The sequence below is a fragment of the Anguilla rostrata genome, chromosome 4, assembly GCF_018555375.3.
Source record: "Anguilla rostrata isolate EN2019 chromosome 4, ASM1855537v3, whole genome shotgun sequence".
In the NCBI taxonomy this organism is placed as follows: Eukaryota; Metazoa; Chordata; class Actinopteri; order Anguilliformes; family Anguillidae; genus Anguilla; species Anguilla rostrata.
In genome coordinates, this window is record NC_057936.1 from 36,988,498 (window position 1) to 37,010,911 (window position 22,414).

The following is a 22,414-nucleotide window of genomic DNA, read 5'->3' on the forward strand; positions in this document are numbered from 1 at the left end:
GAGAAACAGTTCGCTGATCATGGGCCATCTGCTGACTATATCACACAATCGCTGGAGGTTCCCTACCTGCACGATTGCCAATTCGCCTCCAGACAAACCAGTCAAATTAAAACGGCGCAGATTTTAATAATGCAACAATCTGATGCAGCAAAGTCCGTCCCTTGGTTTCTGGGCTTTTTTGTTCTGATTTGTAGGAACAAAGTTAACAACTGAATTGAATTCCTGGCCCAACCAGGAATTGGATTCCAAGTAATGAATGTTTTCAAAGAGGGGCTGTTTGAAAACACATCTAGGATCCAGCACACAGCACTGGGCTGGCCTGGCCTGCAGTAGAACACATTTTTGCGTGGATCATTTCCCCCGAGCATAGTACCTGGCACACGAGAACACGTACAGACAAACAGACACATGCAAGCACACACATACAAACACACATGCACACACGCACACACACACACAGGCATGCAGCCTCCCCCCCACCCACACACACACACACACACACACACACACACTTACACATACTAATGAGCACACACAGACATATATAAACACAGAATAAACCACATGGCATTGGCTACCACCATACACTTAGCCCTTAGTTATGTAAAAAATACAACATTGCATCATGCTTCTTTACAACATGTAATTTTGCACTCTCTTTTCGGGAGATTGTTCAAATGGAAGCGAGCAGTGAAGGGTTTGCAGTTGCTGTGTTCATCAGCTGGCTGGCTGACTGTACTGTGCCTCGGCCGTAGGGCGGGGTCCAGGGACCAGCTCCCTCTGCAGCCTGAGAGCGGGAATCCTGAGAACCGGCATCTGACCACGGAATGACTCAACATCTCCTGTCATACTGCCTGTGTCTGTGAGTCTGGAGATACCTCACAGAGAGGTTCCAGGGATCATGCCACAGGCCACAGGGCTCGCTCACACTACACACGGCCAGTCAGGAAGGTGTCGCCACAGGCGACGGCCAATGGGAGATAGAACAGCATGCTGCGGGTAGCACTCTGGGTCCTCCAATGACTTAAAAAAGAACTTCACTAAACCGCTTAATACAATTCACAGCCAGCATAAACATAAATCATCACAAACAGATCTGACATCTGCAGTTCTGGAAAGAGTAAAAAAGCTAATGAAAAGCTCATTTGCCTTTTATAAAAGAAAACAAACAAAAGAAAAAAAAATGTGGCTTGATGTTGTCTCCATGTGTCTCTCTGGCTCACGTCTTAAAAGGCGTAACTTCCAGTCATCACGAGGAGTGTGCCAAATGCTCGTTCCAAGCCCATTAAGCCACACTTTGTTGTTCTTCCTATTTATGTTGCTATTCTAAAACTTAAAGATGCTAATAAAAAACTGAGGGGGTCAACTGTCGACTTACATTTTGGAATGTGTAGTCTGTTTTTGCGCTAACCAAGCCTGGACCCTTTTTAACAACAGAGGAAAAATTATGACCTGCTAAATAACTCTAAATGCCAAAGGACTGTGTGCAATTAAATAGTTTACATTAGCTCTAAGCCATAACACAATCAGGCCAGATATCTGGGTTTTTTTGTATCTGTCATCATGATTTGCAGGCCAGGGCAGAACAGAGGAGTGGAGAAGAAACAAATGCATTGCTCTTTACTGACATATTTCCTGTCCCAATTACCAGACTCAGCCCACTGAATCTTAAGCTCAGTGACATCCCATTTGAGGAAACCCGCAGGCCGGCAGGCTCTCAGCCAATCTATACAAATCCCCTTCACAGTCTGGGTTTAAAGCCCGCCCCCTTCCCCCCACACTTTCTGTACTATGATCCTATTTCTGTGTGTAACCCTCACTATTTTCCCTGATTTCCTCTCTGCATAATAAGAAGAATCCACAAGTGTAACTATTTAGGCTGTCCAGACTCCTTTCTTTGTCTTTCTCCATTCCAAACAGAGCTAACCATGCACTCTCAAAAACACTTTATGTTATTTATTAGACCGTATGAGTTCTTTTTTTTGGACATGTTTTAAAGGAGCACCACAGAAAGAGGTTAAGGAGCCAAGGGGGTCAATTTTTCATTACAGTCTCTGGTAATGTGAGCTAGACTACGAACCAGCACAGAGATTAGCTTCATCAGCGCTTCACACCCATCAACACTGGCGCACAGAAAAATGGCCAGTGTTAATTCAACTCTAACAGAGTACGCATGAGTCCGAGAGGGGCCACATGTACTCTGTAAGAGCTGACTTAACACCGGGCACTTTGCCACACGACAAAGACGGCTGTGAGAGAAGTTCAGCCCACTGTGGCAAAAGCCCCAGTGACCCACATCGGCAGCATCACAAGCCTCAGGACCCAGAGCAAGGGAAGCCTTGGCCCCGTAAGGCCTTACACACAGCGAGGCAGAGAGGGAGCCGCAGTGCGATAGGTAAGAGCAAGCCCTGCTGATTTAACATTCTCTCTGATGCATCAAAGCCCAGCCCACCAGAGTCCTGCATACCTCTCAAACTGTCTCAAACAGCTCTGTTCTTTCCAACTCTCTCTCTCTCTCTCTCTCTCTCTCTCCCTCTCTCTGTCACTCTCTATCGCTCATTGTGCCCATCTGTTTCTTTTTCTCCCACTTCTTTATTCTATTTCCTTCTACCTTCCTCTTATATATCCATGCTTCATTCCCAAATGTCTCTCTTCCTCTCAATTTCGCATATCTGCCGGGCGTGAGGAACCAAGCGGGCCACACTCGCGCAAAAACCCACACGGAGGCACAAAAAGCCTCTTCACCTTCAGATGTTCACGACCCGCTTTCAATGCATTCGTTTTGGCTCACGATCTGTGTTCAGTCTGCTTCTGACATTCTCTCTCCCAATCTCAGCAGCCAAGCATTTAATTTGCCTGTAGCCAAATGAAAAGGGAAGTTATGTGAAATTCATGGAGACGTATTGACTGGCCTGTTAAACCTGGTTTACGCCCCTCTCCTCTGGCTACTCTCCAGTGTGCCGTAATTGTCTTTAGGTGCACTTCCCTCCAGCTTCTTCTGCCCTGAGACCTCCTTCGGTTTCCTATCAGCAACTTTATTGCTGCTGGTGCCTCCGACTCCAGCATTAGAAATGCCATCAGCAGTGGAAATCGATTTTTAAAAAATCAGTGCAAATGAAAGTGTGTATGATGTGTGTGTGTGTGTGTGTGTGCGCATGTGTGCGTGTGTGTGTGTGTGTGTGAGAGAGAGAGAGAGACAGAGAGAGAGAGAGATGGACAGGGAGAGACAGAGGAAATGAATAACTACATGTATCTACTGCTCCCTGTGCATGTGTACTGTATGTACTGTATGGGTTAGATCAGTGGTTCTCAACCGGGGGTACACGTACCCCTTGGGGTACACGGGAAGGTCGCAGGGGTACGTACGCGAGATGATTTGATAGATTAATAAAATTTTGATTTAAATTTTTTTTTCTTTGTTATATATTTTTTTAAAAGCAACTGCATTATGGAGGGTAAAATAGACTGTGTTTTTTTTCTTTTCAAAAGATAGAAACTGTGTTAAAACCGTAATTAGTATGAGACCGCATCAATGCAATTTATAGTAGCGAGCAAGACGGAACATCTGCATGCACTCAAGCAGCGTAGCCTAGACCTACGTCAGTTCACCTGCTACCAACTGGCTAAAACGTGCGATCAGCAGCAAAAATCCTCCTGAACCTCCAAAAAATCCTTCCGAACCTAAAAAAAGGCAAGGATCGAGCAAACAGTCAAAACGCGGCAGTTTCGTGAAGAATATGTGCTGTTTTGGTTTATGTCTACAGCTGCCAATCCACCACAACCGCAATGTATCTTTTGCGGAGAGAAGCTGGCTAATAACTGCATGAAGCCCGCGCACCTGCAGCGGCATCTAAACACTAAACACGCATCGCATGTCGGTAAGCAACCCGACTTTTCTAAGAGAAAGCTCTTAGAATTTTGATCAGTTGGCAATGAAAAAGGCATCGACAACCAAAGCACTCAAAGCCTCATATGCAGTGTCTTTACTAGTGGCAAAGTCTAAAAAGCCATACTCCATTGCCGAGGAGCTAATATTAGCCGCAGCAGTTGTGCTGGCAGAGACCATTCTTGATAAAAAAAATCAGCAGACGCACTTAAGAATGTACCACTGTCAAACGACACCGTTTCCCGAAGGATCGATGAAATGGCAACTGATATTGTTGACCAGGTTGTGGACCTGCTTAAGGTGGCTAGTTCCTTTTCCCTCCAACTTGACGAATCAACGGATATAAGCGGGCAAGTGCAGTCGTTGCATTTGTGCGATACAGGGACACTGACGACATTTGCGAGCATGTTCTTTTTTGCAAAAGTTTAACGGGGGAAACTACTGGAGAGGACATTTTCAATGTTGTCGATAGTTTTTTCCGTGATCACGGAATTAGCTGGAGTTCCTGCACAAACGTCTGCACAGACGAAGCAGCTGCCATGACCGGTCGAGTGAGGGGGCTGATGGCTCACGTAAAGAAACAAAATCCAACTGCACAGTGGTCACACTGCCTCATACATAGGGAAGCTTTGGCCTCCAAAAGAATGAGCCCTGAGTTACATGAAGTCGTAAATGAGGCTGTCAAAGTCATAAACTTCATAAAGTCAAGGCCACTGAATTCTCGACTGTTCCGTCAGCTCTGTGAAAACATGGGGTCTGAACACCAGCAACTGTTGCTGCACACAGATGTGCGCTGGCTGTCCAGGGGCAGAATATTACAAAGATTATTTGAGCTGCGTGCGGAAGTGCACACCTTTCTAACAGAGCACAAATCTCTATTCGCCACAATGTTTGAAGATACCAAATGGCTAGCACAACTTGCCTACCTTGCTGATGTGTTCAGCAAATTGAATGATCTGAATCTGACTCTACAACGCAAGGACCAAACATTCTCCATTTGCTGGACAAAGTCAATGCTTTTATGAAGAAAACAGAAATCTGGAAAAGGGCATGTACAGGTAGGGATTTCAGTTGCTTTCCTCAGCTTCATGCTTACCTTAGCACTGAGGACAATGAGAGAGCTCATATCAAGCCAATTCTAGAGGGACATTTGGATAAGATTGTGCATGAATTCCAGTCATATTTCCCAGACATTCAGGAGAGATCTGCTGGACTGGACTGGGTGAGAAACCCTTTCCTCTTGCCAGAGGCCAGCAGAGATAAACTGCCTGCAAACATTCAGGAAAAGCTTTTGGACATTTCCTCAGACCATGGCCTGCAGATGAGGTTTGAAACATAACTCTCTCACAGTTTTGGTGCTTCGTTCAAAAGGAGTACCCTGACTTGGGAAAACTTGCTTTGGATCATTTACTACCTTTTAGATCTACCTATTGCTGTGAAGTGTCATTCTCAGCAATGAATCAGATTAAGACAAAACAAAGGAACAAACTCCTCTTGGAGAAAAGTTTGATCACTGCTGTGGCCACACTCCCCCCCCGGATAACACAGCTCATCAGTGGAAGACAGGCCCAAGTTTCCCATTGAATTGTAAGTAGTATAACAGTTATTATTTTTGAGCAGAATGATATCTGAATATTTATGTTGAAAATATGTGTAAACTCGTTTAATTAATGCTCTTATTTGTCATGAAAAAGACTCTTAATAGAAATATTTCCCTTTTTTTGTCCGGTTGGATAAGGGGGTGATTCGGGTGGGAATTTTTTTTCCAAGGGGTACAGTTGCCCAAAAAGGTTGAGAACCACTGGGCTAGATCCCCGATACAGAGCACTCAGCCAAATTAAATTGGGTAAATATTAGTGATTAGTAATATCAGAGAAAACCATGGTAGAAAAGTGTAATGGAAAAGAGGACCAACTGAAAATACATTTGAAAATGTTGCAAGCATTAGTTTTCAGATTTAAAACCTTCTCTGCTGCCTTAAGTGCCTACACACAAATGTCAAAATTTATTTAAAGAAATGCATTCAAATGGCACTAACGAATGAAGTGATAACCTTAGCTTGTTTACCTTCTACCTTCAAATAACTCTGATCCCCATATAGAGCCATATATACACAGCTCATGCTATGAAGTGGTTGCTGGCCTTATTGCATGTACAGCACATACAGAGAACCAGCTGCAGCGATTCAAGAGCCATGGTAATTACGGCTTTGTGTGGTGGGCCATCACATCCTTGAGGGCTCAGGGGTTATTAATGCGCTGTGATAAAGACTTGACCCGTTCCAGCTCTCTGGAAGAGTGCACAAGCTCCCGTATACCCTCGTTCCTTTCATGAATGAGTATACACTGGCCTGAGGCCAGCTGTGAAAGAGACACTTCACACTAAATTAACGCTAAACAAGCGACGCTACCTGTTTAACTGCAGGCAGTCAAACACTCTCAGCTGACCTGTGCTGTATTCAGAGCCAAGATGGCCGTTGGCTTTCCGCTCTGGAGATCTATTTGTAAAGTCATAAGCCCAGAGACCACTGTGCCCCTTGGCGTTAGAACATGCAGAAAAGCAAAGCTGATGCTCAGGTGAAGTACTTAAATGTGATACGTTAAATGTGATATGCGGAAGGGAGGTGGGGTCTAATGGAGGGCTATACCTCTGCTACTAAATTACATAATTTGGCTACTCCTAGTGTCAGGTTTAAAAGGCGTAGCTCTGTGCTCTCTTTGTCTCTGAGCTGGAAACTGTATGGGGGGCACATGCCACAATCCTGACATCCATTCCCTCAAACCAAATGCTCTATCCAATACCCCCCACCTACACCCCAGAGCCTCCCAACGTTGCTTTGATATTACACCCCCTCAGCCCAATGCGTCAATTTGTCTCCCCTGTAAAGCACTTCACATACTCTGGACCAAAATGCTGGTTCTGTTACACAAAAGCTCTGTGAAAGTCAGAGTGTATGCTCATCCCTTTAACAAGCAGGGCTAGCCGGTGGAATTATGCTATACGGAATTATGTCTTCTCTCTCTCCATGACTTTTTCTGGTTCACTATTGCTGAATAGGAATCATCACTTTCATGAAAGAGGAATATGGCTCTCCTCTGTGTATTTTATTTTGACATCCCTTCACACTATTTGTGTTCTCTGTCAAGTGATAGACGACCGAGCAACTGACCAGCACGTTACCAGAAAGTTACTAGCAGCACTAAGTGCTGTAATGGTGTTTTGTATTGGCTAACGTTAGCTAAGGCTAGTTAGCGTGATGTCATCAAACGAGCAGACCTAAATAGCTTCTGATGTGAAGGTAGCGGAGATTTTAAAATGGAGTTTGGGGGAAAAAATAATATCCAGATAACTGAAAATGCAAGATTGTTACCTCCTTGAACAATTAGCTGGCTTATTGATATGATGGTCAATATCACTCAGTTGGAACAACACAACGTTAACAATCCAGTTGGCCACATCTGATGTTGAATAGTTGGATCGGTGCATACAATAAGGTCAGTAGGTCAATGGTGGTAATTAAAGAAACAACACTGTTATTAAGTGTGTTCTTCTGAACATGTGAAAATTAGCATTATGTTTGGGTTTTTCATCTGAGAAAAGAACACTGACACTGAATGCATATCACTCATATAATGTTGGTGCAGTACAGCAGTACTCATTGCCCAGTTTTACTCTCTGTTCTCTGACTATATGTTGATGTCCCTGACATTTCATACACATGCATTCAGAAAAGCAGGATCAATAACACAGAAAAGCTGCAATCACTTTTTCTTCCTTAGCTCAAAGCAGTGGTAGTAGCAGTCGAAATGATTAGTTCTTAATTACACGGTACTCTGTCATGGCTAACCAGCCGTATCCATTTATTTATGGTGCAAAGTATTTCACTTTGAATGATCACAGCAATAAATGATGTTTACTTGTTGTAGGTAGATCTATTTTTGCTTATGATTTTTTCAAGTCTTGCCAACAGGGTTCATTCTTCATGAAAAAGCACCCATCAGCTCTCCATATGTTAAATTAACAATGAATGCATAGACATGCATTGCTTGAGTCAGCTGTGATCATCGTTCAGCTGTGATCAAGTAACTGCGTAAAAGCACTGTCAACTGTCATTTTGCTCACTACTCAGTTTAATTGATTCTATACAGCTTGTGTAACAGTGTAAATGTTAGTCACAGATCTACAGCATACAAATGCACAACACTAAAAAGTGCATGTTTAGGCTAACTATTCCGACTATTATAATTCTGTTTTGAAATATTATGACAAGGAAAGTATTGTGGTAGTCTGCATAGTATAGAGGTTTCCAGCTATGTTGCATTGTATCCGACTGGTTATTTAAAATCATTTGTGTCACTTAAAGACCACGGGCCATCAAATACAACGTTCCCTTTTAATAGCTACTTCATGAAGACCCAAAAAACAAGCAGAATGAAGCCTGTTTTATTTAGTTGAGATTTAACCCTTTTTTTCTTGGACGTGGACCATTTTTACATTGCTAACTATGATAGGATTTTGTATTGGTCATTAGGAGACCATGTTTATTGTACAATTAACATTAATTAATTGCAACCTGCTGTGCAACTGTTTAATGGGCTGCTAATCAGAACTTTATATCCATACAGAAAAGATACTTTAAAACAGAACAAATGATTACATTCTTTACCTCAAAAGGAAATCTTATTATTTTCCAGTTTAAAAATTTGAAAAAAAAAAAAAAAAAAAAAACTAAGTGTATGTTGAACAGTTCAGTTGCAAAAAAATGCACAGGGTCTTTAAGTAAAAGTCTTTACTGTCTATGACTGTTAAAGACATGGGTGAAAGCCAGTCAGGCGAGTGTTTGAGTGCACCTGGAGGAGGACAGGGCAGCCTGTGGGCATGTGCAGACTCACTCTCCTTCTCCTTACTGATCTCACTATCCTCTTTCAGATCTCACTGTCCTTCTCCTTACTGATAGGATTAGACTTCTTTCCAAGCCTGTCCTGAGTGCCTCCATCACAACAGTTCTCGTTAAGACATCAACAGTACACTCTCACTGAAGGACCATTAACATTGGTCAGGGAGTCTCCACACAGGACTGGGTCAGACCTTCAAAGCTTCCATTTCCACCTTCTCAGCCACAACCTCCCACATGGACATCATCAGTGTTACCATCTCCTATACCCACAATGCAGCTGAGGTAGTGAGAGAAAAGAGGGATCTCTTACCTCCCGCTCACAACGAAGCATGCGACCAAGAGCACAAGCAGCACGATGCCTCCTGCAATGGACACAGCCAGGATGGTGGACTGGTTGGGATCTCCAATGGCTAGCATGTCTGTCAGGAGGGCAATAGGAAATGGACTTAATGTGGAGGGGTCAAAAAAGCAAGATGGATACTAGGGTCAGGCTTCTGTATTGTATAGAATATAATATTTACAATTATGGTATATAAATGCTTAATAAGACATTAGTAGCTGCATTAAAATCATTAAACAATGTGTTTATATTAAGTCCAACATTAATAAATATTAAGAAACAGAGTCTTCAGTGAACAATATCAGCTGTTGATATTTGCATGAACGCAACATAGAAAGATAGAAAGCTATATCTTATCCTCAGATTACAATTTTCAAAATCTTGCACCACAAATAATTATTATTGGCCAAAATAGTATGCATGTTTGCTAGCAATGAGTAACAGATTCATTCAGATTTTATAAATGAAAGGCATCACCAGTGCTAATTTTTATAACAAAAAATGAAACTTTTTAAACAAGATTTGATCTAGTTTTATCACAAAGTGTTACTTGTTATTTTGTATTTATTATGGAAGCTACTCTGGTTCGAAGATGCCAGGAAGCCATTCTCTATGTCAGGGTGTCACATTAGGCTAAAGAATTTGCACAGTTGACTTGCATCCCCTGACTTCATCTCTAACCTTTCTCATTCTGTACCAAAACTCGACAGCAAATGTTTTTTTAGGTAACAACACCGCAAATCTTTATCTCCTGCTTCAAACAGCCAAAGAGCTGAGAGAAACAACACCAATTTGTGGAGTGTGACATGTTAAAGTAATGAAATTGTTTCTGAAATATACATGAAAATGAAGTAGACTTCCACAGCCTAAGAAGATGAACCCTGCATTATAAATGTTTTACAGGCACTTCAAAACAGCTGTCGGAGGATGTCATTTGTGAACAAATAGCCTGCGTTTTTTTCGGATAATGAACCGGCACTGAACAGAAGAAGTGTCGCTCAAGAGACAAAACCATGGACAGTGTAAGCCAGTAATTCCATGCAAATTACAAGTTGAAACAAAATCCTTCCAGGATCTGATTTAGTAACAAAACTAAAGCCCAGGTTTGACATGTTCTATATTCCTTTGAAGTGTTCTTAAACAGTGGCCTGATCGCTTAAGCTGAACAAAGCCAAATGGTGAGACCGTTTTTCCGACAGCTTTTGTTTTTTGAAGACATGAATGATGTGGCTATCGTAAATGACAGTACAACGCTACTAAACAACATGTCATGAGCATATCACAAAGTAGCTATATACATGAATGTAGAATTTTCTCAACAAATATCAATACAGTCATTATAACAAATTCACAGAAGTCTTTAATTTTTAAGACCTGATATTGTGCTTTTCAGGGATTAAACGTAAGACTCTGTGGCATTTCTGTGAAGTTGTGAACTGAATTATGGCACTCATGCTATAGGAGTATTTTTATTGCCTTCTATATAAAGCATAATTGAATTGGAGCAACATTGGGTAATGCATTGATCCTGCATAACACCTTGTGGTCATGCTCCTAAATTGTGGTAATTTATATATATGCTCATGAGAAGTGTCATTACTTCACAGTTACTGCATAAATCCAGTGTCGCCACTGTTATTATGAGTGCTGTTCTTCTATATTATTTTCTTATTATTTGTGGTAATATTTTTTTATGATTGTTTTTTACTATATGTTATATTGCTATTAATAGGAGTTCGTTTTTTTTTTTTTTTTTTACATTTTCATCATCAGAATAAAGCCATTAAAATGAACTTGAAATGAACTATCAGAGAGGAAACGGAGTTTGAAATTTTTACTTGAAAAGTTTTTTTTCAAGAAAGACCTGCACACTAAAATGTCCAGTGTTAATTCAACTCTAACAGAGTGCGTACAAACCCTATAGGTGTATAAATCCTATGTGGGTAAAGAAGGGAAAAGGGAAAATCGGGAGGGGGCAGAAGGCCAGGGCATAAGCGAGAGGCGAGGAGCACCCACCCTCGTGACTGGTCTCCAGTTCGATCTCCCCGCCGTAGTTCCCGTAGCCGCCGTCCGTGCGCGCCCTCACACGGAACACATAGGTGGTGCCGGGCTTCAGCCCGTCCACGGTCATCACGTTGGACTTGGTCTTCAGGACCGTGTAGTTCTGGTCTCTCTGGTTCTGATCGGAGAGGCACGAGAAAGAATGCATTTAAAGCAGCACGATGCTGGTTACTCACCCATATACAAGCCCCACAAATAGCAGCAACTTGTTTGAGTGAACTTTTTTAAAAAAGATCGAGAACACTGTCAACATTTTTATAACACTATTAGAAATGCGAATGGTCTAAAATAAGGAGTAGGAATTGATGTGTTGCATCGTCAATTACTACAGCAACGGTGTGATGGAGATTAGTGAAATTAATCATGAGTTCCATTTCAAAGCCATTAACACTTCACAGATGCTAATTTCTGTGGATGGACAACCGCCTTCAAAGTAGACACAGGAAAGAATATGTGTCATATTCTAACACAAAACATTATTTTTTCTTTGATTTTCATGTTTGCTAAGCAGCTGTTATGAAATGTATTCACATATAACAAACAAACCATTAAACTTATGCCCCTGAAGGTAATTGCATTTTTGCACAATTGCTGCCAACAAACAAAGAGATTAAATTGGCTTATACACCCAACATGAATCCATTTTCAAAACTCCTGTCGTGTAGAATAACAGCAGTAATAACAATAACCATGTTAATAAAATGTTTCATTCATGAAAATATCACTGCTACAAGTTCAGGGTAAATCCATATTAGAGATATCAGATTATTTCCCAGATTGAACCCCCAAGTGTCAGCATGAATTACCAACTGGGAACATAAAATGTATTCCTTTTGTTACCAAAATAAAAGCCGCTTACTAAAGGTCATCACCTTCTTCCTTTCGTCAGATATTTTGGATTCAAAATCACATGACATTCATGAATATATAAAAAGGAGACAGTTACACAGTTTCAACTGCATTATTTTCCTACCCTATAAAACAGACAGAATCTGTCTGTGCCTGTTCAGTGATGATTCTAATCTAAATTTAACTCCAAAGCCACAAAGGATGATTTTTGCATGTTCCACAGCTGCAGGTATCTGCATGCGCAAATATTGGATCTGCACTCTTCAAAGAATTGTGAATACACTACAGCAAAGCTTAATAAAGCGAGACCCTCCACTGTGCAGGCATGGATAGAGTTGTGTTCTGACATCTCAGACTTTATTTTAAAATAGCTTATTTCAATTGTTTTCTATGTACTTTATATGTTATTATGTCCAGAGTATATAACATGTATCAATGTGTGATGACCTTGTCTCCCCCTCCCTCCTCCCCCCACCATTGTTGTTATTGTTGTTGTTTTTGTGAAATAAATAAAAAATACTGATCACAAAAACACCAGACAGAATCATGGACAATCTACAGTCTAGCAGAAAGAGTAGAGTATGGCAACCCTGGTTGGAATACAATCAATTCTAATGTCAAGGAATGAAAATCAGTGAGTCCATTCAATCAGTCTCACATCGGAGACAATCTCCAGAGATGCAGGGGATCAAATCAATCAAAGCATTTTGGCTCCCAAAAACAAAGAACTGTAATTGGTACAGATTTGTCATTGATTAATGAAGGACTTGGCCGAAACAGCTGAAAGCGTATTCTGCTCTCCAAAGGACAACATTCTCACTGCCTGAGGAGTTCTCATTTTTGTGTGGACTATAGGGACAGACAAAATGACTGATAATTTGGCCTATTTATTTGGAATATGAGTCAAATGTCAGTATTTTCCATATAAATAACCAATAGGCAGTTCAAATTGTCAGTTAAATGTTGGAATTTTGGGCTCCTCGTAGACAGTGGCCTATGTAGAGGGCGAGCCTTCATCTTTTTAAATTTCCCACACCTTCCCTGCCCAGCTGCAGATGTAAGGAATGTGTCGACTGCATCGACTGCCCTGACTGCACATCAGCCAGTCAACCACAGCGGCTCGTGTACATCAAACAGCGCAGGCGTAGGCGTGCTGCAGCTGCCGCAGACAGCCTTGCCAGGGTTCCCATCTGTCTGTTAAACCTTTCCATCGTCGCCTTCACATAGCAACCCATCCCTACCCACCCTCAACCTCACCTTAAGCTGCTATGGGGAGGACTGACATTTCCACATGCCCAATTTGGCTGAATGTAAAATAAAGCATTGTAACATGCAGGGATTTCTACAACATATTTCTTCTACATCACAGCCATGTTAAGGAACTTTCTCACACTTGGTGCAGCACAGAATATGTACTATATGAATGAAGGCTAGGGGGAGAAAGATATTTAACCCACGAGAGGGCTACAATGTTCATCATTCAAGTTACGATTAATCAAATTAAATTCACATCATTAAAATATGCTATTTTGTAGTTTCAAAAGGCTATGCTGTTGCTATGCTATGCTTTTTAAACCAAATAAATAAAATAAACTAGAGAAATGGAGATGTTTCTGGTTACTAGAGAGGTGCGCTTGACTCTGGTCATGCACTCTCTGCAGGTGCTGCAGATGCTGGCTACTCAGAAGTATCCCCCTTGATTAGGTAGTGTAGAGCATATAAGGAGAGAGGTGATGAGGAGGACAGAACTCATTCAATCAGAGTACTGATAAAGAGTACGACTTGACCATCAGTGATTAAACAGTGCCAAAAGTGACTATTTCGAGCACAGTGTTTGTATATCTGTTTGTTATTTGCATCTTACATTCATCTTTTCTTTATCTGAAATAAAGGCTTGCATTAATGCTGGTAGTTAGACACTATTAGACAGTGCTACTGTTGCCAATTAGTTTCTGTTAGCCAGCTAAAGTAATAAGGGAATGGAAGGCATATGAAAGCAGCAGTTTAACTCCCTCCACAAAGAAATACACTGCCAGGCGCATTTAATGGCAGTTAGCAGGCTACGTTATAACTTCTCAGTCATGTGAAAATACTTCTAATTCCTGGAAAAGTCAGAATTATTTTGTGCAGTACAACAAGTCAAATTTAGTCATGTGTAAAACTCAATTTAGTAGACACTTTATGTCTAGGCTATGTCTCAATTTACGCTCACATAGTGAAACCAGTCCCTGAAGCCAAAATACTGTACTAAAAGCACATCTCTTTTTTGACACTAAGTCATTAAGTTCACATTCTCCTCATTTCTCCAACTGAATGACTTCTCCTCGTCTTAAATTATGCTCAATAGAAATAATTTAGTGACAAATACGTTTTTGGGTTTTTTTAAATATTTTTTACTGTGAGATTTATGTACATGCCAGATAATGACAGCTTTTGTAGCAGCAGAATTGTTCATTTCTAAGGATTGGTTAAATAGCCCATTCAATTCAACAGAAAACTGGAAGTGGGAAGTGCTCACCATTAATTCTCAATGCTTGTTATATTGCAAGTCATGGCACAATCACAATATCCAGAAAAACCACGGTGTGATATTTTGTAAGTATTTGGACAGTGACGCAATTTTGTTGCTTTGGCTCCGTACTCCAGCACATTGGATTTGAAATGAAATAATGAATGTGGGGTTAAGAATTTGAGGATATTTACATCCATGTTGGGTGAACCATGTAGGAATTGCAGTCATCTTGGGGGACCAAAAGTAATGAAACAATTGGCTGCTCGTCTGTTTCTAGGCTAGCTTTGTGTCATTGCATCATTAGTTCATCATTAGTTCATGCAAAAGAAAGTCTACTGAGTTCAGCATTTTTATTTAGAGTCTGTTGCTGTTGTCTCTTAACATGAGGACCAAAGAAGAATCAATGCTAGCAAAGCAAGCCATCATTGGGTGGAACAATCAGAATAAAGCAGAAACATGGGCAAAAGATTGGGTGTGTCAAATTGTGTTTAGTGCAAAAAACAGTTTGGTATATTGTTAGGAGGCAAGATTGCATGATTGAGCTCAGCAATGGTGGAAAAACTTGTAGACTGCAGAAGACCACTGTTGTAGATGACCAAGGAATACTTTGATTTGTGAAGAAAAACACATTTTTAACTGCCAAACAGATCTAGGCATAGGTGTGACTAAAATAAAGAGAAGACAGCAGCATAACCTCAGGGGGTTGTTGCAAGATACAAACTTCTGGTTAGACTCAAAACAGAACAGCCAGGTTAAAGTTTGCTAAAAAAAAAAAATTAATTAATTAATTAAAAAAAAACTGTTCTGGATGAAATAGCAACACTCCGCTCATCTGTAAAACATGGTGGAGGTAGTGTTACTGCTTGGGCATGCCCTTGAAATAAACAAGAACTGAAGATGGCTGCAGGACAAACCTGGCGGAGCATCATCAGAGAAGATACAGATGATCTGGTGATGTCTATGTGTCACAGATGTCAGGCAGTCATCAAATGCAAAGGATTTGCAACCAAGTGCTAAATAGGATGATTTAATTTAGGATTATGTTAATATGTCCAATTAATTTTGGTCCCTGAAAATGGGAGGACTATGTACAAAAAGGGCTGTAATTCCTACATGGATGTGGATGTAAATACTGTCAAATTAAAGATGACAGTCTGCTCTTTCACCTCATGTTTCTTGTCAAATCCAACGTGCAGGAGTATAGAGCCAAAACAACAAAAATGTGCCACTGTCCAAATACGTACGGACTGCACTATAGTTTATCCCTATGACAATGGATTCATTCCCTAAAGCACAATGAGACGATGCATATCAAGTGCCTGTTAGCGAGAGAGTAATCAGTCTTAAACAAGGGTCAAAGGTCTCTGAGTAGGCAGTCAGTGGGCTGCGGATGTGAGTGTCTTCTGATGAGGGGAGGGCCCGGGGCCCCAGACTGACTGACCTTCTCGTAGTAGATGACCTCGTATTCCACAATGGCCCCATTGGCCCTCTCTGGCCCCTGCCATGTGAGTGTGATGCTGTCTTTGCTCTTCCTCTCCTTCAGGATCACACTCACTAAAGGGATGTAGGGAAAGAAATAGGAGGATGGAGAAATAGGAGACAGATGATAATATTATCACAGCTATTATTATTATTATTATTATTATTATTATTATTATTATTATTATTATGATGATGATGACATGATATCACTTTTAATACAATTAAAATTTTATTTCCTCCTGATTTATATATTGATATATCAACCATTTTTTCATTCACCTACCCCATTAATTTTTCTCATTGTACTAATGCAGTACGGTTGATTGTTGCTTATTATTAAGCTTCTGACAATATGTACAGGTAATTATGCATATATAGTTTCTGAATTGAAATTAAATTCAGAAATTAAGCAGGGAGAGGGACTGAAGAGAAAAAGAGAAACGGAGAAAGGGAGACATGAAGAGAAACAGAGACGGGGAGGGAATACGCGAGAGAGAACGCCAGCGGAGGAGGGGGGGGATGGGGTGTTAAAAGCAAGAGAGCGAGGGAGAGGGAGAGAGAAAGAGAGGCTGATTGAAAGAGGCTGATTGATCACAGCTGTAAAAGAAGCCAAATTAATCACACTGCTAATTAAGGAGCACAGAGGCTTGGGGGTGCAGTGCAGTTTTCTTCAAAAGACAAAGTCGCTGCCTTTGAAGCAATCCTCTTCTCCAGGAATGGCCGAGAAGAAGAAGAAACAATCACAGCTGTATCTCGGGTAGACTAATGAGAGCTCCGCTCTCCGCGCCTGCACCGATGCTTCAGGAAGCCGCAGGAGAAGACGCTCGCTGGTGTCTGAAGGTTTGTCACCGCAGCACGCCCGCGGTCACGTGCTTCCAATGTCAGCGTGGGGTGTTGGCAGCGCAAAAGTCACAGACGCTAATGAAAGTGTCAACGCGTGAAGGCTCGGCAGCAGATGGGGTGTTCCTGTTTTTTCAAGGAAGCCGGTGAGGAACAGACAATATTTGCACCACCCCCCCCCCTTTTTCTGAAGTGCTCTTGTAGAACAGTTTGCGCAGGCCTGTCTACCCTGCACTGCCATCTGTGGGTCGCAACACACCAACACTGGCTCCCGAGTGGCTCGCTCAGCAAAGGTGCTTGTGAGTGTAGGCCCACAGGTCAGAGCCCCAGCTAACTAATGGCTCCTTATTAAATTAAATTCAGTGAAATTGGAATTTCATTTAAACTGTGCTTTTCTACGGAGACACTGCCACAAATATGTTTTACAGGGAAATTGAGAAAGGCCAGGCCTGAGCCCTCAAAAACAAATAAGTTGAGGCAGAAACTGTCCAGTGGTAAGAAAAGACACCCAAACATGATTATGACCAGAACACACTTGACTTCCTCCTACCGGTGGTAGGTTTATTTGAACTTGGCCTCAGTCGGTAGTTAATTCGGTTGGCGCTGTTAGCTATGCAGCTCGCACTAACACAAAGTGATTACTGCCGTCAGTGAGGGCTCACACCTGTTCACAAAGCAGAGGCTTCCTTGTGTGGCCTGTGGTGTGGGGAATGCAGCAGGCACTGGCTCACAGGCAAGTGCATTGCTATAGTGCTGCGTGTGGTGTGGATGCAGGTAGCACTGCGATGATTTTAGAGGCACAACTGTTGGTGTTAGTATAGCTGATGCTAACAAAATAGATGCAAAAAATAAGAAACAATGCACTCCCTGGCACATACACAAGTACGCACAATTGCTACGATACACTGCTGTTCAGACACACACACACACACACACACACACACACTCTCTCTCTCTCTCTCTTTCTCTCTCTCTATCTGACAGGGTCTTGATAGAGACTGGCAGTGTTTTATGTATATGTAAATGTGCTGCCTCTGAGATTGGGGGCAGGGAGAGTACTCAAAGATGATGCCCGCCCCCTTCGCCAAGGTTACCAAGGCTGCTGCACCGCACGCGGCTGTGCTCCTTGATTGAAGGCTGTTTATCTTAAAGCTGCGGTCCCTCGCTGCCATTTCATTCAGAGTGCCGCCCCCCTGCACTCCACAGAACTCGTGGCTGCGCTCTCAGGGAGGGGGTTTGAAGAGATAAGTCACTTCTCGACCAATAAAAATGCCCAAAGAACTCCTAGGGCCAAAGAGCAAAGGCCACACCTCTGCAAAGAAAAGGGCCTTTCTACACTCAGCAGCTGCCAAGAGCTTAAGTGCTTTAGAAAAAGGATGATAGAAAGATCACCCTTCAGCTCCAAGAGGAGCAACTGAGAAACACCAAGCACCACACAGCAGAACAGTGTACTGTAAGTCCCAAAGCAAAACTCAAAATCTAAATGTGAACTGTGAATGTGAATCCCATACCACAAAGAAGAATAAACACCTTACTGTAATCTAACATAGCTGCAGTCCAACATAGATTTTTTTGTATAATATTCAAACATAATCAACAAAACAGATAATCAGGTTAGGTTAAATCTTCAACACTAACAAACGATAAATAACCCTGAAGCTCCAACACAGTTTGGATTGTCCAGGCAGGTGCATACCCAAGAGTACATAATACTTACTACCTGCTTTATGAGCTAAAATAATCATCCACTGATGATATTCAGTCGATCACCCTCATTCACAAGTTCTTGAAATACACTTTGAAAGGTCAAAAGAGAAATAATTAATACAGCTATCTGTAAACTAATCAAAAGAAACATGGAAGCTTAATTGAATGTGAAAATAATTAGAAATCCATTATCTGCTTTTAAGTATTTGCTTGCACCTCTTGAACATTTACAAACTGTCAGAATCTCAGGTTCCCAGGCTTACAGTTTCCAAGGGCAACTCTGACTGGCTGCCATCAAAAATATGGCTGCATTGAGAGGCTCTGGTTACTCCCTATCATTAACGGAAGCTTAGAGCATCATCAGCAGACACAGCTAACTAGCTAACCAGCAATAAATGTACTGCAGTTGGCCAGCAGTGTTTGATGCTACCTACTTATTCATAATTATTAGCTAGTGTCAAACACAGTAGGTAGCCAGAAAGCTAGTTGCAGTACATTACAGAACTAACCTTTTGTTGGATTTTCTTTTGTTGGAAAACTTCCCATAATTTTTGGGCAAAAACATGGACAATCGGAGGCCCAAAAATCTATTTTAAAAGGGTATGGTTAGCAGGGATAGCCACAGGCATTGGTAAGTTTCATATATCACCTTTCTACCTGTTTACAAAAAGTTGCTGCAGACAAGCAACTACCTGTTTCGCCCCATTGAACATCCTATCATTGCCGTAGTGCATTTGCTTACAGCTTTGCCTTACACCAGACACAGAATGCAAACAAACAAAATGATTGGTTACAGCTGGAAAAGAGTAATCAAATCAACACAATACCCATTTACTCTAACCATAAAACAGCTGTATAGAGCGAATGAACCAGCCACAGACTAAATAGCAGTAGCAGCAGGAGGCTGCCAATGTCCCCAGACAAGCAGCCCTTGGCATGAGGGACTTGAGCGACCTTGAGAAACCACGTGGCACTTTGGATACCCACCCGTCTGGCTGGTGGTGATGTTGACGGAGACGAGTTGCCGGGGACTGGGGCTCAGGTCGGACACGCCGTTCAGGGCCTCGATGCTGAAGGTGTAGTTGGTGTGGGGCAGCAGGTCGGTCACCTGCACCTTGGGGAGGGACAGGCCGAACTGACGGGGGACGAAGTGGGGCCCGCTCCCGCAGGGGCCGCACTTCCTGCCGTCCTCCGAGCACTTCCTGCAGTGGATGCTGTAGGTGACGTCCCCCCGGCCGCCACTGTCACGGGGTGGGCTCCACTCCAAGGTCACCGAGGTTTCATTGATGGTGGACATGGGGCTCTCGGGGGTCGAGGGAGGCCCTGCATTATGCACACGCACACACACGCACACACGCACACACACACACACACACACACACACACACACGCACACACACACACAAGCACAGAGGGAGAGAAAAAATAGGGGCAACGGGAAATGTAAATGATGAGTAGAGCTCACGCTGGCAGCAACAGGCCTTACACACAGTGATCAGCAGAGCACTTCAGCAGAGGAGCTGAACCCCCTCTTTGACATATTAAATGTTCCTTAGGTCTGCTGCGTATAACCATTTAGCTTTTTCTCAAGAAAAGACATTTATCAAGGTTTGCCCTTTGACCAACCAGGTGCAGGCCACACAAACACCAGCACACGCGCACATACATACAGTACACACACACACACACACACAATAAAGTACAGACATGTGCACACATAAGGAAATGCTCAAACAGCAAGCCCACACACAAACAGACTCACATAAATACACACATACACACACACACACCACACACACGCACAACACACACACACACACACATATATGCAGACAATCACATATAGACATGTGGACAGAAATGAAACAGACAGACAAGCAGACAGACAGACACACACACACACACACACACACACACACTCAGACAAGCAGCCAGATAGACATGCACACACACACACAGACACACACACACACACAAAACACATGGACACATACACAGCGACACATACAGGCAGACAGGCAGACACACATACATACACACACACACACAGAAAACACATGGACACACATCCAGAGTGAACACATACATACATACACACACACACACACACACGCACACACAAAACACAGGGACACACATACACAGTGACACATACATACATACACACACACACACACACACGCACACACAAAACACAGGGACACACATACACAGAGACACATACAGGCAGACAGGCACACACACACACACGCATACACGCACACACACACACACACACACACACGCACACACACACACACACACGCACGCATACACGCACACACACACACAGTTAGCTAGCGAAGCCTGCATGTAATCAGCGAGCAGGCTGTGCTCAGTGAGAGGGCGCTGCGTCTCAGAGAGGGCTGGCTGTGCAGAGGGGCTGCGTGCTCAGTGAGAGGGGGTGCTCGTGCGTGAGCTGCTCAGTGGAGAGAGAGGCGCTGCGTGCTCAGTGAGAGGGGTGCTGCTGCGTGCTCAGTGAGAGGGCGCTGCGTGCTCAGTGAGAGGGCGCTGCGTGCTCAGTGAGAGGGCTGGGTGCTCAGTGAGAGGGCGCTGCGTGCTCAGTGAGAGGGCGCTGCGTGCTCAGTGAGAGGGCGCTGCGTGCTCAGAGAGAGGGCTGGGTGCTCAGAGAGAGGGCGCTGCGTGCTCAGTGAGAGGGCTGGGTGCTCAGTGAGGGGCTGGTGCTCAGTGAGAGGGCTGTGTGCTCAGTGAGAGAGGCGCTGCGTGCTCAGTGAGAGGGCTGGTGCTCAGTGAGAGGGCGCTGCGTGTCAGTGAGAGGGCTGTGTGCTCAGTGAGAGGGCTGCGTGCTCAGGAGAGGGCGCTGCGTGCTCAGTGAAGGGCTGGTGCTCATGAGAGGGTGCTGCGTGCTCAGAGAGAGGGCGCTGCGTTCTCAGAGAGAGGGCTGGGTGCTCAGTGAGAGGGCTGGGTGCTCAGTGAGAGGAGAGGGTGCTGCGTGCTCAGTGAGAGGGCTGGGTGCTCAGTGAGAGGGCGCTGCGTGTTCAGTGAGAGGGTGCTGTGTGCTCAGTGAGAGGGCGCTGCGTGCTCAGAGAGAGGGCTGCTGGTGCTCAGAGAGAGGGCGCTGCGTGCTCAGTGAGAGGGCGCTGCGTGCTCAGTGAGAGCCAGTGTATGAGGCGCGCGCGTGCCTCAGAAGAGGGCTGGGTGCTCAAGAGAGGCACTGCGTGCTCAGTGAGAGCGCTGCGTGCTCAGTGAGAGGCGCTGCGTGCTTCAAACGGCCGTGAGGGCCTCTGGCTGCGTGCTCAGAGAGAGGGCTGGGTGCTCAGAGAGAGGGCGCTGCGTGCTCAGTGAGAGGGCGCTGCGTGCTCAGTGAGAGGGCCCACGTGTTTAATGAGCTGCCGGCGCTCGGCTCTCCAGAGGCCCACAGAACGCTGCCCAACATGCCTCCGCTAACCTCTACATGCCTCACAAGGTCTCTCTTTTCCCCAAACCGAACCGGAGCCCTCTGTCTTGACAGATGGATGTAATGCAAGAGTAAGAGTGTACAGCAGCATACACCCTACTTTATATCCATGATTATTTTTATCCGTCTCTTTTATCATTCTTTGCCTCGCATTGACGAATTCACTACAAATAGTCTCCACTGCCTTACAGTACCAGTACTAAAGACTGATTTTGTGTCACTCAGCCAGTTAATATATATGTGCACATATATACAACGTGCACTGTAGCAGTGCATGTTATTGCATGTAGATATGCTTTGAAAGCAACTGGAATCATTTTATTGAGGAGTTACAATGCGTTCTAAATAAACCAGGCCTTTCTGCATCTAATGAGGGGTTAGTT

General features: G+C 43.4%; 1 protein-coding gene across 1 annotated transcript in view; it reads right to left on the reverse strand.

Annotated features, from left to right (window-relative positions):
* Positions 1 to 22,414, reverse strand: part of LOC135253317 (ephrin type-A receptor 3) — a 134,778-nt gene that overhangs the window by 47,111 nt on the left and 65,253 nt on the right. Inside the window, exons 5-8 of the mRNA XM_064332443.1 lie at positions 19,562 to 19,897; positions 15,987 to 16,099; positions 11,140 to 11,302; positions 9,094 to 9,202 (exon numbers count right to left, since the gene is read on the reverse strand). Of these exons, the coding sequence (XP_064188513.1) occupies positions 9,094 to 9,202; positions 11,140 to 11,302; positions 15,987 to 16,099; positions 19,562 to 19,897 (721 nt within the window). The remainder of the gene's footprint in view (positions 1 to 9,093; positions 9,203 to 11,139; positions 11,303 to 15,986; positions 16,100 to 19,561; positions 19,898 to 22,414) is intronic.